Source organism: Lynx rufus, unplaced genomic scaffold (assembly GCF_022079265.1).
Source record: "Lynx rufus isolate CCGP_SWC_20201006 ecotype Redwood Valley unplaced genomic scaffold, mLynRuf1.p SCAF_2, whole genome shotgun sequence".
Lineage (NCBI taxonomy): Eukaryota > Metazoa > Chordata > Mammalia > Carnivora > Felidae > Lynx > Lynx rufus.
Window position 1 is genome coordinate 28,020,001 of NW_025814834.1, and position 13,558 is coordinate 28,033,558.

At 37.9% G+C, this 13,558-nt stretch overlaps 1 protein-coding gene across 3 annotated transcripts in view; it reads right to left on the reverse strand.

Annotated features, from left to right (window-relative positions):
* PIKFYVE (phosphoinositide kinase, FYVE-type zinc finger containing) overlaps positions 1 to 13,558 on the reverse strand; it is an 80,922-nt gene that overhangs the window by 36,302 nt on the left and 31,062 nt on the right. For all 3 annotated transcript variants that reach the window (XM_047082838.1, XM_047082837.1, XM_047082836.1), the window contains 8 exons: positions 11,303 to 11,362; positions 9,295 to 9,424; positions 8,698 to 8,878; positions 7,975 to 8,049; positions 5,912 to 6,019; positions 1,316 to 1,456; positions 569 to 695; positions 1 to 286 (listed from right to left, as the gene is read on the reverse strand). The exon at positions 1 to 286 is cut by the window's left edge and continues 874 nt beyond it. In XM_047082838.1, coding sequence (XP_046938794.1) covers positions 1 to 286; positions 569 to 695; positions 1,316 to 1,456; positions 5,912 to 6,019; positions 7,975 to 8,049; positions 8,698 to 8,878; positions 9,295 to 9,424; positions 11,303 to 11,362 — 1,108 coding nt within the window. The remainder of the gene's footprint in view (positions 287 to 568; positions 696 to 1,315; positions 1,457 to 5,911; positions 6,020 to 7,974; positions 8,050 to 8,697; positions 8,879 to 9,294; positions 9,425 to 11,302; positions 11,363 to 13,558) is intronic.

Sequence of the window (13,558 nt, forward strand, 5' to 3'; positions counted from 1 at the left end):
GGCTCCCGGGGGAGGGGGCTTCCGCTGAACGGCTCTTGTGCGGTCCCTTCATCCTCCCGCCCCTCAATCAGAGAATGGAAGGAAGGGTTTTGTGTTAACGTAGGAGGCATAGCAAATTCATCCATGAGGAAGGAGATTTCTAGTTGAGAATGATAAGCTACACAGATCATAAATATTAGGATCTCTTTAACTCGAGCCAGCTCATAATCAGAGCCTCCTCTAAGCTTGATTGTACAGCCCAGGTGCTGTGGACAGCCTTCAAAAAACATCAGTGTTTTGGTTTGCTCTACAAATAAACATATAAAAAGTTTAAGAAGACATAGTTGGCATTCCACAAGCCCAGACAGAATTATTTCATTATCTTGACCTCTACAAAAGAAAAACTTTCAAGTAAGACCACAGTTACCAATCCTCATTTAACAAACACTGCTAATAGATATTAGTATTATAACTAAACATTATTAATGGATTATTAGAAATTAGGACAAAGAAAACACTGTAGTACTGATGAGTTTACTCATTTCTTCAATTCTCCAATCTCAGGTCAATCTATCTAACGATCACTCACCATTAGGCAACTGAAAGATCTGCATATAAAATTTGTGACAGGTGCCCAGGTGGGGTTTTGTAAGCAGCTGGTCCATCGACATTACTAAATCACCTTGGGTCATCCGACTGATTCGTTCTAAAACTTGCTAGAACACAGAAAAACGTTTTATTACAAAATTAGAGAATAAAATTCTTAGTAAATTTTATCTGGAAAATAGGAAAAATTTAGACATAAACTTCACAATTAATTTTCTTAATTTTAATTATATAATAATTTTTGATTCTAGATTACACTATAAGTAGTTGCTCAGTGATCAATATGTTCCCACGAAAACAAACCAGACTCATATTAATAACATTATTAAAAGACATGTGAGCATCGTGCATTGGCACAGGACTGGGGGAAACAGGAAATTTCCTAGAAGTGGCCTCTATTCTGAAGAGGGTAACTTTTCAGGAGAGAGAGCATCTTCTACTCATACAATTCCCCAAACAAAACAAAGGCTCAACAAATACTACTCATTACCAATTATCTATTACATCTTTGGTGTTACAACTATAATGAGTGCTATATAATTTATTACCCTTTCCTCCAGTCTGAGATTCTCTAGTCTTAAATAAAGAAACGACTGTCGTGCTTACTGTCCTACTTTCAATATATATGGAAGACCAAACAGATAATCAAAGATCCCTGCATATCAATATGATGCATATAAATTTAAAAACAGAGATTTTTTTTAAATGATAGAAAAATAGGAACACTCACTGATTTTACATTAATGACCAAAGTAATGCCATGTTCTAGTAACATGTCTTGGGCAATCCGAGACACTGTTTTTTCAACTAGAACCAATGTAGGTCGAACATCAACTATTCGCTGAACATAATTCTTCAAGAATTCCCTTTCCTAAGGAAAAAAAAAACATCAAAAATATTATACCTGCTTCAATTCAAGATCTACAAATATTAAAACATCAGGAGGGTTTGACTAAGTCTCTCCATCTCCAAATAAGTCTATAAGCAAGTCACTTCAAACACAACCAAGAATATTATTCATAAATCTCAACTGTTGGTTATGCTAATAAAAAAGGGTTTTAGGAGAAATTCCATTTTCTGACTCACTAATTGTACTTTGAAGGATTTTCCATTCTTAATAACTAATAATGTGAAAGCCAAGAATCCAATTAGTTTGCTCTTAGAGATTAAAAGAAAACAAACAAACCTAACCTCAGTGAACCTAACTCCCCAATGAAAGCAATTTCTCATTCTTTAAATATAGAATCCCCCTACTACATTCTGAAATTAACTAGAGTAGCTCTTCTTTGGGTATTGGAATAAATAACTCTCTAACAGATGCTTTTTCAGCTTCTTCCTCATTTCAATCTCCCAGAAGATCATCTTCTACTTAGTACAGCTATAAAGACCTAAAACATACCACTTAATACAATTTCTTGACGAAGGCTTATTTTCAAAGCAAATGAATACTACCAACAATGACCAGAGTTAAAACAATACAAATCACTGACTGCTTCATAAAGTTTATGGGCTCCAGAAAGGAGACACTTGAATGTGTGTGCATGTCTGTCACTTCTGCTCCACACGCCCAAAGTGTCTTTTGAGCAAGTCTGTATTCATGGTCAGTGCCGCCAGCAATGGATGAGCCTACTCCCTGCAATGAACCCACCACTATGAAGTACATTTCTACCGTTTTCTGTTTACTGATAGAAATCGTATGTTTTCAACATCTCCAATTATTAACGAAATGGATTTTTTCCCTTGAAACGTGTTAATTTCCTACTCTACTTACCAAATGGTCATTTAATGGCATTTTCAATGATTTTATCTGTGCAGCTTCAAAAGTGCAACTATACGTTGATTTTTTTTTTTTTTAATTTCTGGCCTTTGGCACAGGGATGGCAAATACACTTCCTCTCAGTCCCAACTATAATCAGCTATCGTGACTGCACATGAAGCACCATGTTCAAAGGAAACCTGGGCCAGGCCCAGCAAGGACAGAATATCAGGAAGTGGGCCATGAGCATGGAATGGAGCAGAGGCACACTAACAGACCTAGTAGTGATGAGGGAAACAAAGGCAAAAGAACTGTAACTTAAATTAAATTTCCTAACAGCTTACAGCACACTGATACCTGAACATGCAGAGTGTGACCTTCTTCAAGGAACTCAGGGCTGCCTTAGTGCCTCAATGTTTATGTTTTACTAAAGACTAAATGTAACCTTATCTTAACAGCAACTAGCCCGTCAAGGTCCAGAAAGTCTTGCTTCCAAATTCCTTAGAGACTTCTACTATCCCTAACCCTCACTAATTAAAAAGTATATAATCAGTCACTCCTCACAATCCCAGGGCAGCTCTTTCTGCTCAGTTACATTTCTTTTGCCTCTGTTTCCCTCTTTCTCCCCACGCTGTAAGAAAATCACCTCTTTACACCGAAAATGTCTCAAGAATTCTTTCTTAGCCGTTTGTTCTCAAACCCAAAACTTCCAAATATCATAATTTCACCAGTAGTGCCAGCTTTGTGAAGACACTGTAAAGCCCCAGGGTAATTACCTGCTTAGCCTCTGTCACTCATCCTCTTTCTAATTACAGGCATACCTTGTTTATTATAGTTTGCTTCACTGTGCTTCGCAGGTACTGCACTTTTTACAAATCGAAGGTCTGTGGCGACCCTGTGTCAAACAAGTCTATTGGCACCATTTTTCCAACAGCATTCGCTCATTTCATATCTGTGTCACATTTTGGAAATTCTCGCAGCATTTTACACTTTTTCATTCTTACTATATCTGTTATGGTACTCTGTAATCAGTGATTGTGAACAACTCACTGAAAGCTCAGATGATGGTCAGCATTTTTTAGCAGTGAAGTGTTTTTAATTCATGTATACTTTTTTTTTTTTTTTTAGATATAATGCCATTTGCACACTTAAAAGACTACAGTACGGTGTAAACATAACTTTTATATGCACTGAGAGACCAAACAAGTCACCTAAGTTGCTTTATCGCAATACTGGCTTTACTGCAGTGGCCCGGAACCGAACTTGCAGTATCTCTGAGGTACACCTGTATGAACCAAAATTTCGGCTTCTTCTTTGCTTATTCCACATTGATTGGACCAAACAAAAAAGGAGAAAAAAATAAGCTGATGCTTTATATTAATTCAAACTAAAAACTTCTATAGGGCAGGTATTAGAGGTATAAGAAACTATGTTTCAAAGCACAACCAAGATGCTTTAGGTTATGTGAATTAAATCATGTCTCTTAGATACATGTTTGCCCAGAGCAAACTTCTCTAACACAAAAAGACTTTAGTATGTTAACCTACTTGCAAGAATGGAGTTAAAATGGAGTGAATAAATTTAAGTATAAATGTTCTGTAAATAATTACCTGTGGATTTCAGCTACCCAATTCATCAATTACAAGACCTATAATTTTATACATTTTAACAAATGCAATCAGGATAAGCCTTACAATCAATGCAGTTGTGATCTAATCCTATAAAAGTTTTCCATGGACCGCTTCATTGAGATCAAGAAAATTCCCAGCATTAAAGAATCTGAGATTCCACAAACAGTAATTGTGTTTCCCCTAATTCCTTATTTCAGGTCACCACTGAGAAGGCACAGTACATCAGAGCTAGTAGGGAGGGTATGATATAGGCAGAACCCCTGATTTGCCCTTATTTATAACTGAATTCTAAAGAGGAAAGAGCCCCAAGTAACAGAGTTCATTAAGCAATAGAGCAGAGTTCCATAAACCACAACGAAGTTTCTTCTGTTGGTGTCTATGAATTCAGTACAAAAGTGACTGCTCCTACCACTCTCAGAAAAACGTGCCTATCACCCACGAATTTTCAAGTTTCTCTAAATGTTTCTGGAACTGAATGTGTTTCTACTATAATATTACAGACACATTCCTGAAAACCTCCCATTTTGAACAACAGCTGATTAAAATTAATAGTATTTATGGTAGAAAAGAAGTCGGGGCAAAAAACTTTTTAGACCAATATAACTTCATATCCAGTGCACTAACAAAAATAATCAGTACCTTGAGAGAGAATGTGGGCAGCCCCAATGGGTAGCTCAGCACAGCTGGAGGGTGCCTCATGCCTCAAGGGAAATTTAAAGTATACAAAAGCAACTTCAACAGTACAACCACAAAAGGAGCTCTGAGCAGTGGAGCCATTAAGAAACACCCAGGGCTAGGGGTGCTTCCCTCCAGGGAGAGAGCCCTTCCAACAGCAGAGCACTTTGAATTTCTTAAAAAGAGCCAAAAGGGTTCCTGCCTTGGTAGCAGCCAAGCTGAGGCAGATTCTTCTTTCCAGTTGAGGGTTATGAGGGTTATGATCCTACTGCAGCCATGCTGGGTCCCCTTAGCTAAGAAAAATCACATAGAAACCAACACAACTTCCATCTGATGCTGCTCCCCTTTACCAGCTGTGTACAAGGTAACTGGTGTTCCAGAAACAAGTGTTTTAGTACAACAGACTATATGAAAAGCCAGGTATTGCCACTGGGAAATCTGGTAAGTTAGAAAAATACTTGAAGTAAATCAACAACCCAAGTGCGCACAGAGGCCAGAATTCAGATTTTCACTTTTTCTTCCGTATATTCCCAAAAAGTTCTAGGTTCCCCTTAACACTTTGAAACTCTAAAAATAAGGAATGACAGGGGTGCCTCAGTGTCTCAGTTGGTTAAGCATCTGACTCTTGATTTCGGCGCAGGTCATGATCTCATGCTCACATGTGAGCATGTGAGATCATGCCCAGTGTCAGGCTCTGTGCTGTCAGCACAGAGCCTGCTTAAGATTCTCTCTCTCTCCTCTCTCTCTCTCTTTCTCTCTCTGACCCATCCCCCGCTTGCAAGTGCATGCACTCTCTCAAAATAAATAAACATTTAAAAAATAATAAATATAAATAAAAATGAGGAGTGACAGAGGTTTTGGTAAGCTTCCAAAGTAATACATAAAAATGTCTTTTATAATGATTTAATAAATTAAAAAGAAATTTTTTTAAGTTTATTTATTTATTGGGTGGGAGGGGAGGGAGCATAGGCGGGGGAGGAGCAGAGAGAGAGAATCGCAAGCAGGCTCCACGCTGTCAGTGTGGAGCCATACAAGAGGTTTGATCCCATTACCATGAGATCATGACCTGAGCCGGAATCAAGAGTCAGATGGTTAACCAGCTGAGCCACCCAGGCGCCCCTATAAAAAATGTTTTTAATGAAACAAATGCAATCGAGTTTCTTTGCCCCTCCAATTTAAGCAGGTGGAAAGAGTTCTAAGTGTTTGCAGGCACTACCGTACACAAACATCCCTCCAGATCACTGTTTCAGTAAGAAGTTCTTACCTGAAGCACAATAGGATCAATGCAGGTAAATTTAGTTTCTTCTCTGTAGAGATACTCGATGGAACATTTCAACAGAAGAATTTTGGGATTTTTAATACAAGAATTCATCTACAAAAGATGAAGTTTGTTAAAAGATTTTAAAGTCTATTATATTACAGACCTCCTTTAATCACTAAACTCACACTGTTTATAATTCCTCCTAAATAGATTATTTCCTTATATCTGTAATGAAATACTCTCATTTAGTTCTTTTGTGGTATTCTCTTAAATATTTTTTCAAAACAAATAATGAGCTCAGAGCAATGCAGACTTCCTAAAAACTTGGCTCCATACTCTCTTAAAAGGTTTTTGTTTTTTTAATATTGCAAGAAAAGATACCAAGCCCTGGGTATGGAGGAGAGGAGCTTAAAGACAGGATACTTTATAAACTCATAGAAATCAGCAACTTTGAAAGCCTAACTTAACCTTTCTAAAATTCAAGGACAGAGGAGGGAGAAAAGAATGAAAATGCCCCCTGAATAGATTCCAAGAAACTATAAACTGGCAAGCCAAAGTGGGTAAAAAGTTTAAAAAGGAAAACCTTAAAGCATATCCAGAAGCACAGATTCCTACAATACATCCTATCCATGTAACTAAAACCACAGGCAGAAGAGCCTGGGTCCCGCAATGGAGGTTTCAGACTGACCGTGCTTGTAGACTCCAAACTGGCAAATGATCTTGAAACAGTGACTCATCAGTTGGGGAACTACATTTAGGGATTTTTTACCAACTACAAATTAAAGACTACCTCTAAATATGGTCAGTGGAGCAAGACAGTCATTCATGCCTATGTTTCTACCACACCCACATATAACTTTCAATTCTGGAGATAATCTCAACATACTTACCTTTTAATTCAACACAGATCATTTCATTTGGCTTAAATTACTACTTTGATGGGTAATGTGCCTGGTTTAATAAGACTCTATGTAGAAATACTGACAACAGTTCAAATCCAAGCGTACTTTTATTTATCTATGGTCACTAATAATTTTCAGGAGCCTAATGCCTTTACCAAAAATGAATTAGTCTCTGCTTAGAAAAGAGTGAAGATAGGACTGCAGTTCACCCACCTAGTCGTTCAGGCTAGAAATCTGCCTAAGCTCTCATAGTAACCAAATCAGTATTCCCAGAGGTGGGGGGTCAGGTTATCTCTATTTGAAGTAAGCTCCCATAGTGATTCAGAAGCACAGCAAGTTTGAGAGCACAGCTAGACTGATGGCTTCTCAAAACGTGAGGAGCAACAAATGACACTGGAAACATCTGGAACGCCTACTTTAAAAGCAACCCCACCTCCCCACCCCACCAACTCCCTTATACTGAATGAGAATTTCTAGGGGTTGGGCTTAGGACTCTACATATTTAACTACGTCCACAGGTGACCCTAATGTACTATCCACTTTGAGAATCAGGGGCCTTCAGAATAAAGTTCAAGGCCCCTACTGGGATACAAAGCCCTTGCCTGCTTCCTCCAACCTCATCTCCTTTCTCATCTTGCACCTTAGGATCTCAGAGATTCCTTAACACACCAGGTTATTTCACCCCACTTCTTTGTGTTAGTGCTAGAAAGAGACCTCAGGCCTGAAGGCAGAGATAGAAGGTAAGAAAGATAACAGAATATCAGTGATAATTCTGCAGCTCAGCCCTAAAACAGCAAAGTTTTAAAATTCTAGGCCTCTGGAAGGACTCCAGGCTATTAGAGAAACCTTGTCTCCCTAAGATGTGGCAGGGTCAAGGGAGAAATGATACCAGTATCCTATCATTCTGTTGGTCTGGAAACCTGACCCACCCTCCCCCTACCTCCTTTTGTCCGATGAGTTCCTATTATCCAAATCCTAATCATCATCAGCTCTGGGAGACCTTTCCTGAACCTCCAAGATTTCACCCCTATAGCAGACACTGCTAAACTACTCCTTGATATCCATTCTCCTTCTCTTCTATGATTAGAAGTTAGTACCCCAACTTGTTGGCTTGGTACACAATCATAGTTTGCTGACCTTCACTGTCGGAAAAGATCACATTACCTTTTTATGTGCAATATTTTTGGTACAAACAAATCCATTGACAACCACAGAATCAAACTTCTTTCCACCTGGAATCTAATGAAATAAAACAAAACTCAATAATATATCCTTAGAATCCAGTCGTTTGGATGTTATTATTTAGTTCCATTTTTAATTTTAACTATTATGTAATCAAATCAGAACAGAAGTTCCAGAATATAGCTCTTCCTTTCAACCAATAATTAATGGCATCTAGCACGACTGTCTATTTACCATTTCCCACTCTCTACAGTATTAGCTGGTGCTCTAAAATACTAATCTGACCGAACAAATTGGCAAGTAAAACCATTACTAAGTCAAACGTCATAGGCAAAAAAATACATACAGGACTCCATTTCCAGCTAAATAAAGCAATTACCCACTGCTTTTCCTCAGAACAGTGACAGTAATCTGTGGGAAGAGGTCTTCTCATAGACGACACATCAAGCAAAAGGAAGCAAGAAAGGAAGAAACCATATTTGCTTGGTTTCCCAATTCACTCCACGCCCAACTCACCCCTTCCATTCACCTCTCACTTCCTATGAGTGGCTTCCATGACCACTGAGTTCATTGTTAATAAACATATCAGGCAGAAAAACCTTCCCCTCCTCACCGAGAACCCCCTTTAGATGACCATTAAGAGCCAAATTACTGCCAGGCCCTCCGATCAGCACCTAGCATTAGAAAAGCATTAGCGGAACTCACTTTTTTAATATGGACAAACTGACGGATGTCCATGTCATCATCCCGGTTCTTGACATCAGGTCGGACTGTCTGAACAACCTGGCAGACCAGTGATACAATGATGTCCCTCCAAGATGGTGACAATGACTCATTATGGAGCAACTGTTGGAGTAGTGCCATCATGTGGTTATGATTAGCTGAGCTACAAAAATGTCACAAGAAAGAAGTTTGCAGAGTTAATACCGCCAGAGACAAGAATTCTGAAAATCAACAGGCACTCTACAAAGAAATAAGCATGGGAATTAGGGCTTGAAGATCTGTTTGAGTCAATCTTATTTTATCTGCGCCTTAATGATCTTGCACATGAATGAAATCTGTGAGTATATTCAATTAAGATAACCCCTTTAATTCAATGAAATTTTACCCCATAAATTACACTGGGCACAGACAATCAGAGTTGAGGACTCTTACAAGAAAGTTCATCAGAATAGGCTTTATTTCCTAAGTAATCTTAGTATTTTTGATTTCATGAGGAAGAAAAACTACTATGCATATGCCCACCAAGTCACCGAACATTATAAAAGTGGAAAATTAAAATCAAAAAGCTCACTGCCTTACAGCAACCTCTCCATGGCTTGTTTCTCTCCATTCTCCTCCCTCAGCAGCTCCAGGTTGTTATGATGCCAACCCAAAGGTGTGAAAGGCAGCTCTTTGGATTTTTCCTCAACTCGACGATTAAATAAGGATTCTAAGTATAAAATAAGAAATTGTATTTCGCTGTTGCATTTTATACCATATACTTACAGGTTTAGAAAGTGCCAAGTTATCCTTTAAAATTTTTTAAAGTCTGTCAGTTCAAACTATTGGTATAAAAAGGCAAGGACATGTGTCAATACACAAATAAAAAAATTAAGTCTGACTTAGATCATCAACTCATAACAGCCAAAATCAGAGACAGAACACCAGAAAGCAAACTTACGTAAGTGACTAGGACTCTTAAGCCAACAATTTTAAATATGGCTTCTGAGAAACAAATGAGATTTTTTTATAGTCCTTTTATTCAGCTGGGGACATTAAAAAAGGAGGCCAGCTTTCCTTATAATAACGCAAACTAAAAACTACATTCAGCACAACTCTGAATGCTGGCAGAACAACATGTGATAGTGTGGGTGCTGAGCTTGAAAGAGAAAAGCTCAGCTCTGATACGTCTGAACCAGCATGTGACAGTGTAGAAAGTTTATCCAGACAATTCTTAATACTGTTTCTTTCTCAATATAAAAAACAAAGGCCTTTTTTTAAGCCAAATTTTTATAAGTCAGACCCAAAAATGAACTACAAAGAAACATTAAAACATGGTAACAATCTATGTAAAATTTTGTAAAATCTTTAAATTTTTAAAAAGAATGAAAGTGGATCTAAACAATAAATAGGTAACATTAAAAGTTTTGCAAAAAAAAAATGCTCACTATATAACTACTGAAAATGTGACTGAATAAATGGAAAGAGGTGGGAAACGTTTACAAAAATTCTCTCATCCTTCCCCCCTCTTAAAGCCAACCAACCAAACAAAACAGCTTCCAACATAATGGTCCAGCACTATAAAGTAAAGAACATGTCCACATGCGAGGAACAAAAACTGTACATTTTAATTATGTAAACAGCAGGCCTATCAACTTCTGGTTGAACCAGGTGTTCAGAGGTGAATATAGAAACCCTGCTAAATTTTGAGATCAGCTGCGAATGGCCCCCCGTGCACCAGCCTGCCCCACCTTTTCTCTTTTATTTGAAGCCCTCCCACTGTCTAAGGTCTAGGCTGTGGAGGGTTATGAACTAATTAAGCATGTCAGTACTCCACAGTAAACTAAGTAGGGAAGGTGTAAGAGAAGACTGTACTCTTCCATAATGCCTTCCATCCCCAAGATATGGACCAGCAGAATCAGTTCTTTATCTCCTCTGCCCACTTCTCTTCCCAGTTCAACAGGGCAAGCTGCGTCCTCAATTGGATGAGATCTCCTTGGAGGCTTTCTGACAGGTTTGAGAATCCTTGATGATATGTATGTCAATACTTAATATTATATTCATGATTTGGAAAGCATAAGCTATGTATGCCTTTAAAAGAATAAAATGCAAATTCTAGGGGCGCCTGGGTGGCGCAGTTGGTTAAGCGTCCGACTTCAGCCAGGTCACGATCTCATGGTCCGTGAGTTCGAGCCCCGCGTCAGGCTCTGGGCTGATGGCTCAGAGACTGGAGCCTGTTTCCGATTCTGTGTCTCCCTCTCTCTCTGCCTCTCCCCCGTTCATGCTCTGTCTCTCTCTGTCCCAAAAATAAATAAACGTTGAAAAAAAAAATTAAAAAAAAAAAAAGAATAAAACGCAAATTCTATTTAAAAGCTTTTAAACAATTACCCTTCAGATCAGATAGCCTGTCTCAAACCAAGTCCAAGTTTATATTCTTCACTCCCAACATTCTCAGAGTCACCATACGTATCAAAAACTGTGTTCCCATTATATTAAAACAATCAAATTTATTTGCGGTACCTACTCTGTGCCAATCAGTGTGCTAGGCCCTAAGCACATCCTCACAAACAAGACACAATATCCCGTGTACAGCTTTTGAGAAAATTACCTTTGATGAAGGCGTCACTTATTGAGAGTTGTTGTCCTCCGTTGTCAGATATCAAATACTCTGCATACCAGGGAGAGAGCAGAGAGAGTGGGAAGAAAAGCAGAGACTTATGACTGTAACTTGCCAGCGTAATTATACAGAGAACACACCTACACACGAAGTATTACTCATACTAAACCCAACACTGCCCAGCCAATTCAAGAGAGCGTTAGGCTAAAAAGCATCTTTAGATTTATTCCACACACTTCATACTAAACTTAACAGACTTGAAAGACTTGAATAATAACTCAAAAGAACCTTGAAGCAGTAAAGTCAGATAATCTTTTAACAGATTGCTTTTCCCTTATCAAAGCTGAACCAGTTTACGAAAATTGAGATCTTCAGTAATTTAGGCATGAAAAGCCAAAAAAGTTACACTATTTTTCTCATGAACAGCTGTATGATTTCACAGATAATGACTCTGTCTATACACAAAGTAGTTCTTGGGTAGAGAAGCCACCTGAAAAAATATATAAGGTGTTTTTTTTTTTTTTTTAATTTCAGACTACAAGCTATAAAGCAAATTAATACACAAGTGACACTGGCAGGGAATAGAGATAACTCATCAGGATTTCTAGGAGTTTCTGAATTAGAGTTTCAGTTTTTCAAAATTCTAACCAAACACTGCCAAATAGTTGCCAGAAGGTAACTGAACACATGCTGTGTGCTTTTAGAACTTTCAGAATATTAAATACTTCTCTTACAAGTGAAACTTATTCTTCACTTCCCCTGTAACTTTTCTAGGTTCTTTCTACTATGCAAACTAAACCACAACGTATTTTAAGTGTTTTAAATAGATTTCACTTATAACAAACAAGCTTCAGAAGTCATTATGTTTATAAGCCAATATGATCATCCTTTGAACAAGAAAGCAGAGAAAAAGTTTTACATAGAAAATTCATGTGTACCAACTCAAATACAATAAATCAAGTATGTGGACAAATAAAAATAGATGTTATACTTCATTTCTGTACCTCCCACACAGAATGAATAATGCCAACCTGTTTGTTCAGCTAATATATTGGCTTTGCAAGCTTTACTTTTCATATACATTTACTTTTATATATATGTACGTATGTAAAATATATTTCCTAACCCCCCCCAGGAGTGATCATTTTCAAACATACAGAATATCCTGTATACCCTTCACCCAGATTCAACAACTGTTAACTTACCACATCTGATTTCTTTCTACATATATGTATGTTTTTCCCCAACCATTTGAAATTACACACATCATGACACTTGACCACTAATACTTCAGCGTGCATCTCTTAAAAATAAGAGCATTCTTGGGGGCACCTGGGTGCCTCAGTTGGTTGAACATCCGACTTTAGCTCAGCTCATGATCTCACAATTCAGAGGTTCACTTCGGGCTTTGCACTGACAGCGCAAAGCCTGCTTCAGATTCTGTCTCCCTCTCTCTCTGCCCCTCCCCTGCTCGCTCTCCCTCTCTCTCTCAAAAATAAACACTAAAAAAATGTTTAACATAAGGGCATTCTTCTCATAGCCACAATACCATTTATACACTCAAAAAAATTGACAATGTCTTAATATTGTCAAGTTAGTGCACATTTGAATTTATCTGTTCCTAAAATGCTTTAATAAATTTTTTGCCTCAAACCTGGATCCACTAAGATTCACACATTGCATTCCCTTCATTCTCTTTTAGAACAGAGCAAATTCCCTACCTTTTCACTTAGTCATGATATTAAATTTTGAAAGAACCCAGGCCAAAGGTCCTGTGGAATGTCCCATATTCCGGATCTGATCGGAATGCTTCCTCATGGGGCGGTTTAACTTGCTATGTTCTCCTGTAAATGGGAAGTTAGATCTAGAGGCTTATGGAAGCTATGATTTTCACTTCTCTAGGTTCTACTCACAAACTTGTCAAGACTCGTTCAGAATCCTGCTTCAACACAAAATAAAATGTATTTTAATTGTACTACTCTCCAAATTTTACCACCAGTGAATAATTAATCAAACAAGATCCCACTGTTTCAGTTTTATGAGCTTATGAAAATGAGGGGTTTGCTTACATAAGATAAAAAAACAGCAGATTGTTTTTTAAGTGCAGATATGTCAATCAATTTTAGAAATCCAAATTTCCTTAGCCTCAGAAGATAGAGGATGATTCCTAAGAAAAGAGTTAATAAATATTACCTTTAACTTCAATGGAAAGCTAAAAAACCACCCATTCCCATTTGTATTTTTAGA